The following is a 19,634-nucleotide window of genomic DNA, read 5'->3' on the forward strand; positions in this document are numbered from 1 at the left end:
GTGCCCTCTGCTGTTCATGAGAGAAACGGCAGAATCTGTCGCACTCGCAGTGGGAGTTCTAAAGATGTATAAAAATAGAAAGCCAAACACGGCTGCTGTAGGGCTACTGAACGTCTGACTTATGACTTATCACAATGAAACATAGATTTTTGTTGTAGCCTACATTGCCAGATCATTCCAAGACCATGTGAGAGCTTTGTTACCGCCAGTTACGCTAACTGTGAATCCACCTTTAGCCATTTGAGACACGGACGGAAGGAAAATTTTAATTCTACATTTACTGTTGACACTTGTGCCATGCAGTGTAGCACACAGTTGAGCGAATGTAAGAGCTAAACCCTCCTAATGGTGTGTAGGAGATCCCAATGACATGTAAAGACAGATCCATTAGAAGGTTAACTAACCACTTAGTCCGAGTCAAGTGTCAGTTAAGTCCGTCAAAAGTCAAAAGTCACTTAAGTAACAATGCTACTTTTGTATATGCTGCCTGAGACGTCATATCCTATGGGATTAATGTAGTATATTTACTACTACTACTAATGCGACTACTACTACTGTGACCAGTGGCGGAACAATTGCGCACAGGGCCCCCAGGGCAAAACACTGATAGGGCCCCCCATACAGCCTGCAAAGGTCAAAATGGGGCCCCCACCATACGGGGGGGCCCTGGGCCCTTGACTTTCTGCTACTGTTGCTACTACTATGTGTACTACTACGATTACAACTACCACCAATTCTACTACTACTGAAAATGGTGAACCCAGACAGTCCTGTGCAACTCAGTAAAAATTGCATGGATGGAAAATAAATTGTTCCGTCCCGCAGTGGGCGCGTTCAGATTTGTGCTTCAGTACCTTATTGATGCAACCTACATGTTCAAATTGCAACAGATTTGCTTCACTGTGCTCATTGACCGAAGACTGAAAAACACAGCAAACAAAAGAACAGAAAGGCAAGGCACAACGAACAAATGAGCAACATACACAACTCCTCCTCAGACGCACACGCGTACACACACACACACACACACACACACACACACACACACACACACACACACACACACACACACACACACACACACACACACACACACACACACACACACACACACACACACACACACACACACACACACACACACACACACACACACTATATTTAAATCTGGTGTCAAGGCAGAGGTGAGCTTGTGATGAGGTCATTGTAGGTATGAGACCAATCTTGTAAAGGAGTGCAGAAAGGGCTGGAGATTATACTCTACGAAAGAGGGACTTAGAGAAAGAGATGGACGGAGAGAGAGATGGAGAGAAAGAACGAGAGAATATGCTGGACTTGAGTTACTATGCAATCAATGTGGTAGTTGGGAGAATGTCTGAGCCTTACGAGAGAGAGACAGAGAGAGACAGAGAGAGAATGAGAATTAAAGATTACACCCTACTTGAAGAAATAGTATTACACCTCAGCTGAGAGAAGCATAGCTCTAGAGAATAGAGTATGCAAAGATGAATGGAGAAGGCACCTCATCTGAGAGTGAGATGACAGTGCCAAGTGATACAATGAGAGAGATTACATTATATCTAAGAAAGGAGGTCATGGATGGAAATAGAGATCAGACTCAACAACAGAAAGAGGAGAGGACAAATGGAGAAACCGAGAGCACACACCCCTTCCTCCCTACCCTGTCTCCCTCTCTTTCTCTCTACCTCTCTAGTCTAGAGCAGCCTGATTTCACAGAAAAATCCAAAATTCCTTGTTGGTGTCACAGAAGTGCTTGCTCCATTCCCACAGCACTTGTTAAGACCTATCATTAGTCTTATCATTACAAAACTGACCGGCCAGTGGTGGAATAGCCTATCTTTTCCAGTCTGTTGATGCCAAATTCTGTTTCTGAATGGCTACAGCAATTTAAGTTGTGACCACAAAAATCCCTTGACCAGAACAATGCCTAACCCTAACCTATCAGTAAAGAAATGTTTTTGAGAAATACCTTTTCCACTTGATTGATATGCTACCAAATTCTGATACTAAACGGAAGAATACTAGCCGTACAAGCTGTGCCCAGACCAATACAATCCCTACCCCCTAACCTGTCAGCAAGAAATGAGAAGAAAAAAAATGAAATTAGTGCACAACGCAAACTGGAACATAAGACTGTGGGAACATGGAACTCGTGGGGGCTGTGGAGATACATAGAAGAGAAAGCACTTGCGTGGGCCAAGCACGGAAAGATGTTCTGTGATCCTATCCCAGAATCTTGGCAAAATCTGTGAAACTGCAGCAGGTTTTGTGTCACAATGGTCAGCGTTCTTTTCACAGAATTCTGTTGAGATCATGTTGAGTAGAGGGAAAGTGAACACCTTACCTATAGCGATAGAAAGATGTGGGGTGAGAGGCGGGGTGTACAGAGAATATGCCCCATTCTGAGAGAGAGAGAGAGAGAGAGAGAGAGAGAGAGAGAGAGAGAGAGAGAGAGAGAGAGAGAGAGAGAGAGAGAGAGAGAGAGAGAGAGAGAGAGAGAGAGAGAGAGAGAGAGAGAGAGAGAGAGAGAGAGAGAGAGAGAGAGAGGGCTAAAGAGAGAGGGCTAAAGAGAGAGGGCTAAAGAGAGAGAGGGCCCAAGGCTAGAAAGAAACCTGGGAAGGCATAAGGATATGTCATCCAGTCCCATGGGTGACTTTAGCACACTGGCACACACACACACACACACACACACACACACACACACACACACACACACACACACACACACACACACACACACACACACACACACACACACACACACACACACACACACAGGCGTCAGGTGTCAAGTGGGTCAGTGCTGGTGGCAATAGGCCTGGATTCCCCCTCATTAAAACCAGTTTGACAATACGATGACAGTCTTACAGAGGCAGTGCTCACCTCCACCTGTGTGTGTGTGTGTGTGTGTGTGTGTGTGTGTGTGTGTGTGTGTGTGTGTGTGTGTGTGTGTGTGTGTGTGTGTGTGTGTGTGTGTGTGTGTGTGTGTGTGTGTGTATGTGTGTGTGTGTGTGTGCTGACCGCATTCCTATCCTCACCAGACCAACATGGCTGCACATTGATAAACATTACGTAATCTATATTAGATTCGCCTTTATTGTCTCTACAGGAGAAATATTTTGCTTGGACCCGAGAAGGTGTGATTTAAATAGACAAACAAAAATTAGACAAGACTAGGTACCACAGAGAGAACACACAGGAAACATACAGTATATGCTGAACAAGGAAAACATGTAAACATAGTCTAGTTTACCAATAGCCATACCCCCACAGCAGATAGCCATTTTATAGTGCACACAACCCAAACAAACCAATTGCAAACACACTTAAGTTTTGTTTTCTTCCTTTGATTTCTGTTTTTAGTCTGGCATTAGACAATAGATGCATCTTAAGAAAAGCGAGTATAGGCATGGGCATTGTGTCATGTTGATAAATAGCTAGAAAAATAGATACGTGATGCTCATTTGAAAGGGCACACTTGAAAAAAATCATACGACTAATAATCACAACACAAACAAACATAATGTTTGGTTTGACAGTGGCAAATGTTTTTTGGGGGAGCTGTGGGAGTTGTAGAAGTGTGTGTGAGAAGAGGAGCTGCCAGGTGGTGATGATGTGGAGAGAAACAAGTAGACTGCAGTGTGTGTGTGTGTGTGTGTGTGTGTGTGTGTGTGTGTGTGTGTGTGTGTGTGTGTGTGTGTGTGTGTGTGTGTGGGTGTGTGGGTGTGTGTGTGTGTGTGTGTGTATGGGTGTGTGTGTGTGAGTGCCCACCACCACCATTACACATACACACTTAATGGCCGAGTCTGTTGCACACACACTTTATGGCTGTGTGTGGGTGTGTGCGTGCCTGCAGCCACACACACTTAATGACCGAGTCTATTACACACATACACACACAGAAATACACACACTTTATGGCTTTGTGTGTGTGTGTGTGTTTTCGGCCAGCAGCCATCAACAGTTGTAATTATTGGCGTTGTGGTGGTGCAAATGGTTGCAGTGTGCCAAGGCGAGGCTCTGTACTGCACTGCACTGCACTGCGGCTTTTGGTAGTGGAGGACCTCCATCTTGTCCTCCTGAACTTAATACAATACACACACACACACACACACACACACACACACACACACACACACACACACACACACACACACACACACACACACACACACACACACACACACTGTTTTATATGCTCACACAATATTTTATGCACACACACACATTCATGTACACAGACACACATTAATGCGTGCATTCCTGCAAAGATTCTACACACACTCATACACTCACAATTTTACACACACACACACACACACACACACACACACACACACACACACACACACACACACACACACACACACACACACACACACACACACACACCATGGCCACTTGTTGAGAGGCTGCAGAGGTGCACAGGTGAAGCGTCTTGAAAGGGTCGAGGCGTGAACTGAAAAGGGCATCTGAGGTGGGACCTGGGGAAGTAACCTTTTGGTAGCCAGGCCTGCTCCCTGGAGAAGCTACTACAGCAGTGCTTCTCAACCTTTTTCGAACAAACACCCCCTGGACCTCATCCTAAGCCTCCCTACGCCCCCCTTGACTTCATCATAAGCCTGCCAACGCCCCCTTACTATTAAAAAATGTAAATGGTTTACCGTAATGCCCCTAATAACGGCTAAGCACCGCCCCCTCTCAACTGTATCCTTCTCAACACCTCCCTAGGGCTCCCCAACGCCTCCTGGGGGGGGCTGTACTGTCCCCCGTTGAGAAACACTAATCTACAGTGTAGATGCTATAGTATGCAGTTGGGGTGTGTGAGTAACCTTTTGGTAGCCAGGGCTGGTCCCAGGAGAAGCTAACAGTGTAGATACAGATATTATACCATGCAGTTGGGTTGTGTGAGTAACCTTTTAGTTATCAGGACTAGCCAGTCCATGCTGATCAGTGGTTATGCAATGCAGTTGGAGTGTGGGGCTGGAGTAACCTTTTGGTTGCCAGATGCCAGTAACCTTTTGGTAGTGAGGCCAAAAGGAAGAAAGGAGTCGCACACAAGAGCTGAATGAAAAATCAAAAACTGTAAACGCTGAATAAAGTAAATAAAACCGTCAGACAAGGGACAAACGTTTCGGGTCTAGCCCATCATCAGTGTTCCTAGTTTGAAATGCGTCATCAGTGTGGTGTGTAGTGAGTGGGTAGTGAGGCCCGCCATGATGCAATGGTTAAGGAGTAGCTACGGTTCCCTGCACGTGCAGATGCTATAGTGTGCAGTAGAGGATGACATTTTCCAGGAATTCCCGTGGGTCCCGCGGGTCCTGCGGGATTCCCGCGGGATGGGAGTCAAAATTTTAAAGATGAACACAACAGGAGCAGGCAGGAGCGGGAATAAAGATGAATGGGAGCGGGCAGGAGCGGGAATAAAAATGAATGAGAGCGGGAATGCTCGCTTATTTTTTCATTAAAAAAGCCTATGAAACAGGAGTGGGATTGATTTTGAGTGGGAATGGGCAGGATTGGGAAACATTCTTTTCAGGAGTGGACGGGATGGGATTTGTTCTTTTACTCCAATCCGGGATGGGACGGGATGGGATTTTTTTCTTGGACCGGGATGGGACGGGAGTGAAAATCCACTGTGTCATGCTCTAGTGTGCAGTTGTGGGGGGATAGGTAACCTTTTGGTAGCCACAGTATAGATGGAGATGCTATACCAGGCAGTTGGGGTGTGTAACATTTTGGTAGCCAGGGATGTTCCCTGTATAAGCTACAGTGTAGATGCAGATGTTAAACCATGCAGTTGGGGTGTGGGAGTAAGATTTTGGTAGCCAGAGCTGCTCCATGTTGATCAGTGGTTCAACTGCTCCTTGTAGAATCTACATGCAGATGCTATAGCATCCAGTTTGGGCGTGTGAGTAACCTTCTGGTAACGAGGGCAGTCATGGTGCAACTGGTTAAGGAGTTCAGCTCTCCACACGGCAGCCTTCTGCACAGTTGCAATGACGGTAATAAATCAACAGTAAATAGCACAGTAAATAGCACAGCAGTGTCTGAAAAGGTTGGGTGAAATCAGACATCTTGTTTGCTTGTACTGCTATATCTCATCTGGAATCACTTTCAGTCTAAACAGAAAAATATACATAAAGAAGTAGATATCCAGCCCATTACCAAGGTGCTGCAGCTGTCTGGAGGAAGGAGACTTCAAGTTTTCAACAGAATGAATTTGCCTTTTTGCTTGCCATTTACAGTCAATGCTCCTAATACTATTGCCGTCCACCTCAAGTTGATTGACTAGCAATATTGTTCCGATATGAAAGCAAAACCTGTGCGATATTTTGCAGTTACATTTGCAAATGAGTTTGACAGCGCTGGTCTAACCTTACCCTCTCTCTCTCTCCTCTTCTCTTCTTTACAGTGCACTACCTCCTCTGCTGGATTCTGATGAGGTAAGTCTCAATCCCCCCTTTTCTCCTTGTCCTTACATTACATTACATTGCATTACATTACATTACATTACATTACATTACATTACATTACATTACATTTAGCAGACGCTTTTAACCAAAGCAACATACAAAGAGGACATTGAAGCAGGCACAGAGTGTGGGCTGTGGGGTCAATACAGAGTACAGCTGTATGCAAGTAATGTAAAACAGATAGAGCACAGTAATATATAAATAGTGGATAAACTATAAAGTTTTGTGCAAGTTAGTAGGCCTACCCAGGATTAGGTTGTCAATGTTTGAGTAGCAAAATCCGGTAGATAATCATGGTGGCAGCAAGAGACAAGTGTTGATTTTAAATCATGGTTATTGATTGGTCATGTTTTGGGCATAGAGGTTGACTATGGCGGCAGAACGTCATGGACTGTATGTATGTACAAAGGACAATACTGGGAGTGGTCAGGAGCTGGGTCAGAAATACTGCTATGTCACAGATTAGACTCAAAACAGATGAATAATAAAATACTCCTCCTCTCCCAGGAGAGACTGGCAGAAACCAGGGAAGAATGAGGCAGTTGGCAGCCTAGGTGCTTCTCTCCAGTGTCTCTCTGTGTTAGTTCCAGTTGCATCCACCAGATGGCACCAGTTGTCGAGCACTGGATGTAGTCCAAGCCAGAGACAGAGCCAGCCAGTCACGTCACACTGTTTATCCCCCCGTCTCTCACCCCCCCCCCCCCCCCCCCCACCCTACCCCCTCCCCCACTCCACTCCCCTCAACACACACACACACACACACACACGCACACACATCCCTCCCCCTCCTCCCACTCCCCCCTTCCCTCCCCTTCCCGCTCTCTCGCTGGCTTGTTTTGCTGCCGTCTTGAACAATAGGCGCGCAGAGGGGTGTGGGGGGTGTGGTGGGGGCTTTTGTTTGGATCGAGATGAGCTCACATCTCGCAGATACCCATCCGCCACCCCCCCCCCTTCCGTCTCTCTCTCTCTATCCCTCTCCGCGTGGTCGCTAGCACCTTCCAAGCTGTTCCATGCTGATTAGCCAGCAGCTAACACTGCACATTGGCATATAACACAATATAAAATAAATGTTATACAATACAGATACTATCATTGATATCCTCATGATTACTGATGCTGCTCCCACTGCTGAGGATGTATGCTGTTGTGGTTCACACACAAGGTCCAGTGTAAAGATTTACATAATATTAATCTAGTCTAATCATAGGGTTGGCATAGGAACGGTCCTGTTATGTATATATGGGCTGCAGTGGTCTCACTGGTACTGTAGCGTTGGTCCTCCTTGTCAGCTATATTGGATTGTAAAGTCCCACTGGCTTTGCCTCCCTCTTTGTTGTTATTGCCACGGTGTTGTAGTAGTGGGTCAGTTCACACAAAGATTAAAGGTTCTTTACTAAGCACATAAACATAGTAGATAGATGCGGTGACGTAACAATGTAATATGTGGCTGCTGCTGCTTGTGTAAGCTGTGCAATAATGATCAAGACGACGTGCAGATGTGCCTCAATGTTCATCTCTCTTATTTTCTTCTTCTTCTTTGTCTTCTTCTTGTTGTTGCAGGAGGCGGTGGCAACCAAATTCGAGATGTCGAAAATGGAGTAGTGTGGCGGCTTGACTGTACTATGTAATGTAAATACTGGTGTGTGTGTGTGTGTGTGCTTGAATGTGTGCTTGTGTGCGTGTTTGTGTGTGTGTGTGTGTGTGTGTGTGTGTGTGTGTGTGTGTGTGTGTGTGTGTGTGTGTGTGTGTGTGTGTGTGTGTGTGTGTGTGTGTGTGTGTGTGTGTGTGTGTGTGCGTGTGTGTGTGTTTTCGTTGTTGTGGGAGATGGCAGGCGATGCTACAAGAATGTTTGCTTTTTTGTGCACCTGTGTGTGTGTGTGTGTGTGTGTGTGTGTGTGTGTGTGTGTGTGTGTGTGTGTGTGTGTGTGTGTGTGTGCGCGTGCGCGCACACGCGTGTTGACGTTGAAGATTGTAGGGAATGCCGTTTGTGTGTGTGTGTGTCTGTCTGCCTGCCTGTCTTTCTGTCTGTCTGTGTGTTTCTTTTACCCCCAGAGTACAAGTTTCATAAGCGTCTTATGTACATACGACTGACAGAAGGCAGTGTGGCTTACTGATGATGTGAGGGACTTTTTATTTCCTTCTTATGGCTTTGTTTGTATTTATTTTTTCACTGGAAACGGCTCTGTTCTTTTAATAATAATAATTTTGTTACGGACTGTACCATGCCTTTTGACTGTTGTTTACATATATGAAGTCAATAAAAAACAACATCACGGTTGGCTGTAACTGATGTGATTGTGATCAGTTTATTATTATTACACCTGTCTAACCAACCAAAAATGAAATTAAAACTGGTTGTAGGGTGACATGAAAAAGGTTGACCTTCAACACAAGGTCATGGGTGTGAGATGTGTGACCTATGGCACCCACTGCTGACCCAAAGGTCATTTGCAAGGTCAAAGTCTTGAGTGTCACATACAGTACTTTGAGTTCAGTGAAGGGTTGATGGATGTCTTATTACGCTACATTATGACTTTACCGATATTAAAGGCTATATTGGTTACAGACCCTGGAGTAACATGGGCTTACGTGCCCTGCTCAAAGACACTTCAGCCATGAAGGGAGGAAGGGATTGGTAAGGGTGTGGGGTTTGAATCTGAAACCATGTGATCTACAGTCAAACTCCTTGGCTGCCCCTGTGTTTACATTGGATTCTAGTCCCAAACAGACTACAGTGTGATATATCATATAATAATCACTTGGCAGTGAGCAACTTCTTTTTACCCATCAGCATCACATTTTAATCATAACGTTAACTGCTAGTGTTAACGGCTAAGTTTTTTCCACCCTAATTTCACAGGAACATATTTAGTATGATACACCGTACAGGTTTTGATCAGGAAGGGGCATATCTAATCTATGCATGTCATTCCATGGCCTTTTATATTCGAGAGGGGACCTGAGTGAGCAGCGTAGAGCAGAGAGCACCCACGCTGTCCTGATGTATGTGTGTGTGTGTGTGTGTTGTTTACAGTTTGTGTGTGTGCATGCTTGTGTGTGTGTGTGTGTGTGTGTGTGTGTGTGTGTGTTGTTTACAGTTTGTGTGTGTGCATGCTTGTGTGTGTGTGTGTGTGTGTATTAGATAACCAAGCTTGTTGTCATCATTAAGGGGATTTGTTAAGCAGGGAAGCCCTCAAAGCCCTTAGCTAAAATTACCCTGCACACACACACACTGCCCATGGTTAAGAAAATGACACTTTCAAAGACCTCTCTCACTCCCCCCACCGCACCCTGCAACCTCTGTCCTCTCTCTCTCTCTCTCTCTCTTTTATATTATGCCCCCTCTCACTGATTATTGTACTGGTTTAGAGGAGAGAGGAGGTAGGTGTCTCTTATCTCTCTCTCTCTCTCTCTGTATCCCATGGTGGGTATCTTCATTCACTACTCTTTGTCGATTCCACATCGAGCTGTTTGGACTTCTCGTTTTGCCAGCTGCCTCCTCTCATTAGGACCTGCCATTAATTATGCCCAGTGTGTGGAATAGAAAGTGCTCGTGCACATGCTTTCTCTCTCTCTTTAGTCATGGCTTTTTTTTAAATTCTTCTTCTTCATCTTTCTTTCGCCAGGCATGCAAAGCTCACTATCTTTATCTATCTATCTTTCTCTCTCCCCAGGAGCAGTGTTGCTGTGTCAATAGCATTTAACAGGAGCTGCCTGGGACTCCTAAGCTGCAGTTTCCGTGCTAAGGACATAATCCTGGCGAATTAGCGTAAACAGAGAGAGAGAGAGAGAGAGAGAGAGAGAGAGAGAGAGAGAGAGAGAGAGAGAGAGAGAGAGAGAGAGAGAGAGAGAGGTATGGCACTGGGGATGGCCTTGGGAGGAAGGACCGGCGAGGAGATGAGATGAGCAGAGCACTCGACTCAGTCAAGCACAGCGCTGGGAATTGGTCTCGTTTAACTCGCCACTTGGCAGCCACAACACAGAGATGGAGAGATAGAGAGAGATGGAGAGAGAGAGAGAGAGATGGAGAGAGAGAGCGGGCCTGAGTAATATGCTGGACCTCAATCACCCCTTGTCTGATTAACACTCACACACACACACACCCCATCACCATCGCCACCACCACGTCCATCCGCAGAACAGCAGACACAGACATAGACCCAGACACTTCCAGATGACAGCAGAAACACAACTGTGTGTGTGTTCAGGGCTTAAATCATCCCACTGTGCGGAGGGCTCCCTTGCGGTAGCCAGAGACACTTGTGACTTGAATGATCTGATCAAAATCATGTACTCCCAATCGAGAAAGAAAGAACACATTTGGGGAGTGGGGCTCAGATAACCCCATGTTCATCGTGGATATCTGACTATTTCTGTAAGCCATGAATCTGCACTTGAGCCCCATTTTGTATTACAACAGTAGAGTTAGATCGACGGGTAATAAATCAAGCCAAAGTCTGCTGAAGCACTTAAATACAGATCTTTTTGGCCTGTTCAGACTGCCCTGCCAATCGCTTGTCACGACCGTAAAGTAAAACTGCAATAAAAGCGCAAAAAGACTTGGCGTAGTATTTCATGGAGATTTATTCATGTACACAAGGTAACAGTCTAAAAACAGAAACACAGAGATTTTCGGGTCATTCCTCAGTGAATCCACAATTATTGGGGCTTTCTTTCTCCACCGCATTTTTGTTCTTTTTTTTCCTTTTCTTTTCAAACATCTGTTCCGCTTGTGAAATATCTAATTATGGGGGGGAACTACAAACAAAATAGTAGTCAATATAAAACTAACAGTCTTTCTGGTCTTGGCATAGAGATCATTGTGATTCACACTTTGAGAGGAATGTTTTCAGTTTTTTTCCATTTTTCTTTTTTCTTTTTTATTGACAATATAAAATCTTACTAGAGGACAAGCAAAAACATTTACATGATGACATGATGGGCAGAGCTGGGCTGGCCAATGATAAGGAGTATTATTGCTTTCAGAGTAAATTTAGAATCAGCTATATGGAATAGCCCCTCTCTCTCTCACCATGGTGAACTGCGACTCAAACAAGTGGTTACTCCATTTTTTGGGGGGTGGGAGGGCGCAGAGAGGGGGGTTCAGGGTGGGGGTTGGGTTGGGTTGAATCTGGTTGGTTGGTTGGTTGGGAGGGGGTGTGTGAGGACCGGTGGGGGGAGGACGAAGGAAGGGGGGGTTGTGGGGGGAGGGGCAAAGCTTCTCGCAGAATCCCATGCAGCGCTAATCCTCCGTGTGTAGCTTCACACGTTTCCCGCCTTTTTTTCTGGTGAACAATAACAAAAGAGAAAAAAAAATATTACAACATATTTTTGTAAAAAATAGAACAGCAATGTCTTTATTTTTGTAATTTTTGAAAAGCAACAACAACAACAAGGTTAGTCAACTACAGTTAGTTGGACGACACACACACACACACACACACACACACACACTCGCAGTCACACACATTGGGTTGACAGACGGTAAACTCTTTTGTTGAGCTAGTCTTTTGTCTAAGTCTGGGGAAGCTAGCTAGCTAACTGGGAGACAGAATTCTATGGCAGGAGGGACCATCCAAAGACTACAGGGAAGAAATGGGGTCAAATCACAGTGCAATGGAACCAGGGGGCTTGGGCTAACAATAGGGGCTCTTGAGATCTACCGACAAGACAAATTCGTAATCTAGAAAACATCAATGGTGAGGACTTCAGAATTTACCTTTTATGACCTGGGAGAATGGGTAGACAACCGTTAGTGAGCAATCAGAAAGGACCATTGCACTCATATGTTAGAGGTTGCATTCTCAAAACATATATAGTATAAGCATCAAGTTTAAAGGGAACTTTGGGGGAGAAAGCAGTGGTATCAATGCAATACTTATGGCTTTTTTTCAAACAGTGGTACAAGGAATGGCTGTTATCTAGCTTTTAAAAAATAAATTAAAAAAATAAAGGTCTAACTACTGTCCTGTCCTCAAATAGAGGAAGGCCATACTAGCTATTAAGCACCCACAAAAAAAAAACGGCTAAGGATAAGAGGGTGGTGGCTGTTAAGTACATGCTTAGTGGTAGAAGCGGACATCAATATCTGGGTAATTGCTGGCCAGGCGGGAGCATTTCATACTAGTGTCCAGGTAGTCCATTTCTTTCTCTAACTGTTCGGCGGCGGCGCACATTGCCGAACGCACGATGGAGGACGCAGCCTCAAAAAACATCTTCTTCACCTCCTCCTCCTCTTGGTCACATCTCTCAGCATCTCTGGCTTCTTCCCCTCCTGACCCCACCAGGGATCCTCCATTTTGAGGAGTCCCTCCCTCCTCCTCCCCCTCCTCCTCTTCCCCTCCCTTCCCACCCCTCTCTAACCCCTCAAACTGGCCTCTAGCGGCCTCTAGTACTGCCGCGTTGCCACCATTACCACCCCGACCCTTGTGACCGTGTTGGCTAGGCCCACACTCAGACTCACCGCTTTGGGCATTTGCGTTTCCCTTGCCGCCGCACTTGCCGTCCGGGCTGAGGATCTTGCCGTCCTTGGCCTTGCCGTCGCCCGTCACCCCGTCGTCGATGACGGCCGCCTCCTCCTCCTTGCAGTTGAGGCTCTCGTTGGCGTCGGCGTTGGCCTCGCCGTCCTGCGCCGCCTCGTGATTGTGCGCCGTGCCGTCCGGGCATCCGTTCTCCCGGCTGGTCTTGGCCTCGGCCGCGGGCTCCTCTCCCGTGGTGGCCGTGTCGGCCGGGCGCGGAGACTCCACCGGCGCCTCCTTCTTCTCCTTCTCCTTTTCTTTCTCCTTCTCCTTCTCCTTCTCTGGCTGCTTGGGAGCAGCCGCTGTGGCCGGCTCTGACTTCTTCTTGTCGGCATCAGCTGCCTTGGTCTCGGCCTTCTTCTCATCAGCCTTTTTCTCATCTGCCTTCTTCTCATCTGGCTTCTTCTCGTCGGCCTTCTTCTCATCCACTTTCTTGTCGGCGGCGGGAGCAGCGGCGGCGGCTGCAGCCGGCTCCTCTTTCTTGGCTTCGGTCGCAGGGGCATCTGTCGTCGCCGCGGCGGCTGTGGTTGTCTCGGCGGCGGCGCCCTCATCTTTGGGGGCCTCCGCCTCTTCGCTGGTGGTGCCCTCCTGGCCCTCTGCGCCCTCCTCCTTGGCCTCACCCTCCACGCTGGTGCCCTTGCCGCCCTTGCGCATGATGAAGTTCTTTAGTGACACGGCGCGGTTGAAGTGTGTGCGCTTTGCCTTGGCCGACTTGCCGTCTTTGTCTTTAGATGCCTGCTCCTCTGTCTGTTCGCCCTGCTCGCCCGTCGGCGCCGCCGCTGCTGCTGCTGCTGCCGCACCCTCAGCTGCAGCACCTTCCTCTGGCGTGGCGCTGGCATCCGTCGACTTTTTGGACTTGGGGGTGACGCGCTTCTTGAAGGAGGTCCAGATCTCGTTGGCGTGCTGGTCCACTGATTTGCCGCGTTTTTCGGCCGCAGCTGCCTTGTCTTCCTCGCCACCCTCCGCTGCTTCGCTCTTGTCCTGTCCCTCTCCATCTTCTGCGGCCTTGGCGGCAGCCTCGTCTGTGCTGGCCGCCGCGGCGGCACCCTCGTCGTTCTCCGCGCTCTCTGCAGCCTCGTCTGTTTTCTCTGCGCCCTCCTTCTCGCCCTCCTTGGACTTGTGGAAGCCTGTGACTGATATGTCCCTCTTCAGGCCCTGGAACGTCCACGACCTCTTCAGCTTCCACCTCTTCTGGCCGGAGTGTTCTGATTTTGACGTTGAGTCGAGCGTGGAAGTGTCCCCGGCTCCGTCTGCGCCTTCCTCATCCTTGGCGTCGTCTGTGCTTTTCTTGTGCGTCTTCTGGGCCATCATCTTCTTGAAGGAGTGCCAGCGTTTCATGTGTTTCGTGGTGTGCGCTGAGGCGCCACCGACGGACTTGTCGGACTCCTCCGCCGCCTCCTGAACATCTTCCGCCATCTCTGTCGTGACGGTGCTGGCGTCTGCGTCCTCCAGCCTGTCCAGGGACCTGGTCCTGACCACCTTGCCGCCCTTCTTGCTCTCTCCGCCTTCTTTCTTCTCTGTGCTCCTGTGTGAGAAAATGCGGGCGACTGGCTTGCGGATGAGGTCCCTCACGCTGGACTTCTCGCCCTGCTTTGCCTGCTTGGCGTCCTTCCCGGAGGCGGCTGCCTCGTCGTTCTCTGGCGCCTTCTCGATGGCCGGGTCCTCGGCCCCCTCGCCGTCGGCCTCGTTGCCGTCGGCGGCCGGCTGCTCCTTGTTGCCTTCGTCCGCTTGGCTCTTGTCCTTGTCTGCGTCAGCTCCGGCATTGGCGGGAGCGCCGTCCTCTGCACCTGCGCTGGGCTCTTTCTTCTTCTTTCCGCCTCCCATCAGCTTGCCCAGGCCGCTTTTGTTCAGGAAGGAGCCCAGGATGTTTTCCGAGGCCGGCTTGTTGGCTTTGCCGTCGGCTGCGGGCTGCTCTGCTGCTGGCTGCGGCTCTGTGCTCTGGGGGGCGTCGTTTGCTGCCGTCGTCTCTTTCGTCTCGTCTGCCTGTTTGGCCGGTGCCTCTGCTGGGGCTGCTGCCGGCGCCGGTTGTTCTGCATTGGCGGGTTCAGCGTTGGTGGGCTTCACATCCTCCGCTTTAGTAGTAGTGGTGTCTGTGCTCTCTGCTGGCACTGGGGCAGCACAAGCCTCTGTGGCCGCCATGTTGGTTTTTCAACAGGGGGAGGCCAAAAATGAAAAAAATAAAAATATAAATGTGCAGTCACAGTTTGGCCCTGCCTCTCTTTATTGTCCTTGTCAAGGTATCAAAAATATATATTTCCTTCTGCTCCCACGGTGTGAGTTCATTGAGCACTTGTCAGTACATCTGGCAGTGCTCTGGTCCAATTTCCCTTTGGGGACGGGGTCCTGTGCATCATATTCTGTGATGACCGCATGCGCCACAAACCTGGAGAGAAGGAGAGTGAACAAGGTGGGGAGTGAGGGGAGATGCACACAATCAGTGACTGGAAACAATACACAATCTCTTCTCTGAACACACACAATCAGCGTCAGGAAGCAATACAGTCTTCTCGGAACTATCCACATGCTGAAATCAGAAACCCATGTTTTATGACAAAGCAATACCATCTCACAAGTGTAATGTCAACACTAACGAATGGAGCAGTCTGCCCCAAGGGTCTCCTTGGCATAAACACGAAGCATGCTCTAGATAATCTCATGTTGCTATGGAGGTCTTGACTCCTGTCACCTAGCGCTTGACTGTGCAGATAAGTGGATCAGTCATTTTGTTTTGCAATCTGCACGGTTTTTGAAAAGGTTATCCCTTTGTGGCAAGCAACCTTTGTAGCCTCCACTGGGCATTTGAGCAAAACACATGGGCACGTCGTCTGTTGACAAGGACAGTGAGGGTGCAAACATCTGTGCTGTTTTGCTTGATGAGTCTGGTCACAGATTTAGACAAATTAACGGTAAATGTTGTAAATCTCAAGCCAAGATATGGAGTGTTAATGAAATGGTGGGCCATTTGCATCCTCTGAATTAGTCCTTTAAAAAAAATGCCCATGGATGTGAGGGATGAATTCCAGAGCCTGCGATTCCATACATGAAAAACAAGCTCGGCCAGCCGTGTCTGAGAATGAAAGGAACCATTAATTCGTTTTTCACCCTGACTCAACTCTTATCTTCCTCTGAACACTGACCTTGTTTTGCAGCCGACAGAGGCTCCTTTTGTGAGGAGCTGTTTTTCCCCCCTCTAATCTTCAACCACGCGCTTAAATATAGACATTTTTTGTTTAAAACCTTATCTTTCTTTACATCTCACATTCAAGAATTTCAAATATCTAAAGCGCTTCATTTGAAACACTTGATGAATATTCATCATGGTGCTGCCCAACTGTATGGATGGAGTAGGCTGCACGAGATTAATAAAGGCGCCCTCGTGATAGCCGCGCGCCGCGCACGTCAATGGAGACAGCCATAGCGTCTGCTATGTAGGCCACTGCCAAATTATGTTCTTGTTCATATATATGAGGCAGACATGAAGACGTTAGGCGACTGGATGCAAGTATGTTTATTCCATGAGCTGTTGTGATTGAGTCTAGAGCCTTTAACGAGTGGTTGGTGGTGGCGTCACCAAAGCCACACTCGGACGTCTGACTGACACAAGGACAATCGACACTTGGCGGTTTTATCCCCCTCTTTCTCATTGACAAACCCCTACTCGCTCCTTTGTTATGCTAAGACCACAGAGAGCGGGAGATACACGGGGAATGTTTCTCGATTGAGCCTAACTGTGCTAAAAATCTCAACACCGCAGAAAAAAGACCATAATTGTAAAGAAAAGGGGCAGAGAAATAGCCGATGCAAATGGTCCAGAACAGCAGGTGCCTGTGGTTTTCAAAAACTCATTTGCAATGCTAATGACACTCAACCCCCACCCCCCATTTTGGATAAGTGTCTACCATTGTTATTATCGTTACTGAGCAAGATTCTTCTACTTCGCTCATTGGTAATTGCCATAATATGGACCAACGTTGTTTAACCTCCTTCACACTATTTAGTAGGTCTACGGGACACGTCCGCTGTTTTTGTTGCGCCCCGACAATATTTTAAACAATGGCTGGTCGGTCAACTGTGAATGAACGTCACAAACTGCGCTGATTCAAAACAATGTATTTTCTCAATTTTGAAAACTACATCTGTTATTCAATCCCAAATATGTATTGATAAATAATTTAGACTATCCAAAATGCCGCGATTTAAAATAAGACATAAAAGGCGCAACCAATGAGAAATAAACACTTCGAGCGCCTCTCTCCACAGCACCAGGCATTCACCATCTATTGTGCCAAAACCATGCTGCTCACTAATAACATTCTCGAATCCTCTACCAAAACAAGCGTCGATACTGCTCTCCAAAAAGCGCAAAATAAACACACACAGTGCGCAATTTCAAAATTTGGAGATTCGTCGAGACTAGCCCTGTCCCCCTCCATTCACACTTGGATGAGTGTAAAATTACAATGTGTGAAGGGGCAGTCTGGCGGACATAGTGTGGAAGTTGATTGAATGAAACAACTCGTCGTCTCTCCTCAGGCAATGGTCTGTGCAACAAAGCAACAACGCCTTCTGTTTCCACACATGGTGCACAAAACTGAAATGGTTCTACAACAGTTAAAAAATAATAAAATGAAACCGTTTTACTAACAACGTCAGATCAATACGGAATTTAATGCAAAGACCCCTTAAGCTTACTATTTGACGGGCTGTCTATTGTTCCAACTGCACTAAAACCCATTGCCTCCAAATAATACGCTAGGTTGGATAACTACCGAAGAAAAGACGGCATGTTAAACGTTATCCTCCTCTGTAGCCGACTCCACACATAGCCTACGTCTCCACAACTACAACAAGCCATCATGTAATCTCGTGCAACCAGATTCAAATGAATGAGCGCTCACATGAATCAAAATATCCTCACAAGCTTTTATCACCAAAAATCACAAAAACAGCGATAAATAAAGTAAGGTTGGTCCAAACCTTGCTTCGTGTGGCTAAATCCGTCCCTGCGTGTGTAGAGAAAGGTAATAATCTGCTCCAGACGAGAAAAGACACCGAAACTAAATCCCCGCTCGCATCCTCATGCTTCCGCCGAGCCAACCCCAGTGTGGTGAATCGCGCGGGTACGCGAGGGTCGCCGTGGTATTAGCACACGCGCAGCTGCGGCTCCGCAAATACACACCATCTATCTCACCCCGTTGCCCTTAGCAACCATGAAGACCACCCCCACCCGCGAGCCCACCCGCCCCCCTCTCTAAGAGGGTTACTGTACAGGGTCGACATGGTGTCGTTCAGATAATATTCCCCCGGAGAAAATAGCCACTCGCATGTGATTTGCGCACAGCATTTATGATTGCAATTAAAGACTTACAGTTGCGCCATTCCCTGGTTTACGCAACTGGAACATCCTCCACAGAACTGACAGACTCTCTCAAGTGTCCACGTCGTTTTCAGATGAATATTGTCGTTTTTTTGCAGTCACACATTGGAGACTGGGTCAAACGGTCTCTGTGGAGTTGGGCAATAGGCTAATTATGGTTTTCTGCGTCGGCTTCATTCCACTGTCATTTGGAGACAAACGAATAAGGACAGGACGTGATTGATCCGCCAAAATCGAAACTAAAGAGGAGAAAAATTCCCTCCAAGAAGAGAAAAACAACAGCGAGCAAGTCAGTCACCCCCTTCTGACTGTGGCCCCCATGTGAATCAGGGTCAGGAAACAGTTCATGCCCATTCTTCGACCTGCCATGTGGTTTAGCCAACAATGGAAGCTCAGAGAAAAGATAGGGAAGCGTGAAGAGAAGAATCACAGACATTTAACCAGTGGCCCCCGGGGGCCAATAGAGAGAGAGGCAGAGAGAGAGCGGAGGCAAGAGAAAGACGTGTGTGAGTGACTGAAAGGTAGTAGGTGTAAGCAGAGCACAGAGACAAAGTGCAATGCCAAAGATGCCAACATAGGAGTCTGCATCCCTCTCTTTCTCTCTCGCTCTTTCTCTCTGTCTCTGTTTTAAATATCGGGCAAAATTTGCCCCCTGGACAGAGTAAAAATGTGCACTGGACTGTAAAAAGCAGTACTGCATGATTAATATTTCATTAGTCTCTCTCTCTGTCTCGCTCTCTCACTGCTTTTTTCATGGCATCTGTGGGTGCATCTCTCTTGTGTGCCAGCCGACACAGCTTCTGGTTGAGGGCGCAAGTGGCCATGATAAGGGTGTGTGTGTTTCACAAGCCACTGTTACATCAACCTCATTATGGTGTTTTAATTAAGGGTTTTTTGTATGGGATGTGTAAGAGCTTTGTGTGTCAGTGTTTTTTTTTCTCCGTGTGTGTGTCCGTATAAATGAGTGTGTGTGTATGTGTGTGTGCGTGCATGCGTGTGCAGACGATGGTGAATCGCACAGATAAAATGAGGCACCTCATAAATACATTGACAATGACACAGATTCAAAACGTCGACATACAGCATCATATCATAGTGGTTATATAATGTGATGCGTATACACACACACACACACACACACACACACACACACACACACACACACACACACACACACACACACACACACACACACACACACACACACACACACACACACACACACATAGTCTCCCCTCCCCC

At 47.4% G+C, this 19,634-nt stretch overlaps 2 protein-coding genes across 4 annotated transcripts in view; one reads left to right on the forward strand and one right to left on the reverse strand.

The window, feature by feature from the left end:
• zgc:162698 (Transmembrane protein 87A-like) overlaps window positions 1-8,784 on the forward strand; it is a 44,267-nt gene extending 35,483 nt beyond the window's left edge. For both annotated transcript variants that reach the window (XM_063204906.1, XM_063204907.1), the window contains exons 20-21: window positions 6,437-6,467; window positions 8,058-8,784. In XM_063204906.1, the coding sequence (XP_063060976.1) occupies window positions 6,437-6,467; window positions 8,058-8,099 (73 nt within the window). In that variant the 3' untranslated portion in view covers window positions 8,100-8,784. The remainder of the gene's footprint in view (window positions 1-6,436; window positions 6,468-8,057) is intronic.
• A 2,888-nt stretch (window positions 8,785-11,672) lies between these two features.
• si:ch211-137a8.4 (enolase-phosphatase E1) lies at window positions 11,673-19,026 on the reverse strand. Of its 2 annotated transcripts, none has more exons than XM_063204910.1 (3): window positions 18,384-19,026; window positions 12,961-15,398; window positions 11,673-11,782 (listed from the first exon to the last, which is right to left on the reverse strand). In XM_063204910.1, the coding sequence occupies exons 2-3, from the start codon at window positions 15,152-15,154 to the stop codon at window positions 11,760-11,762; spliced, it is 2,217 nt and encodes a 738-aa protein (XP_063060980.1). In that variant the 5' UTR covers window positions 15,155-15,398; window positions 18,384-19,026; the 3' UTR covers window positions 11,673-11,759. The 2 variants fall into 2 exon arrangements, with proteins under 2 accessions (XP_063060980.1, XP_063060979.1); XM_063204909.1 differs by having other exon boundaries at window positions 17,993-19,026.
• Window positions 19,027-19,634: the final 608 nt, after the last annotated feature.

The sequence above is a fragment of the Engraulis encrasicolus genome, chromosome 8 (assembly GCF_034702125.1).
Source record: "Engraulis encrasicolus isolate BLACKSEA-1 chromosome 8, IST_EnEncr_1.0, whole genome shotgun sequence".
NCBI lineage: Eukaryota > Metazoa > Chordata > Actinopteri > Clupeiformes > Engraulidae > Engraulis > Engraulis encrasicolus.

Bases quoted from the DNA above. Each gene is read 5' to 3' on its own strand.
- si:ch211-137a8.4 (XM_063204910.1), bottom strand. From the start codon at position 15,154: ATGGCGGCCACAGAGGCTTGTGCTGCCCCAGTGCCAGCAGAGAGCACA. The intron at 11,783-12,960 runs GTGAGTCTGAGT...ATTGTTCACCAG, and splicing joins AAACGCAAATGCCCAAAGCG to AAAAAAAGGCGGGAAACGTG.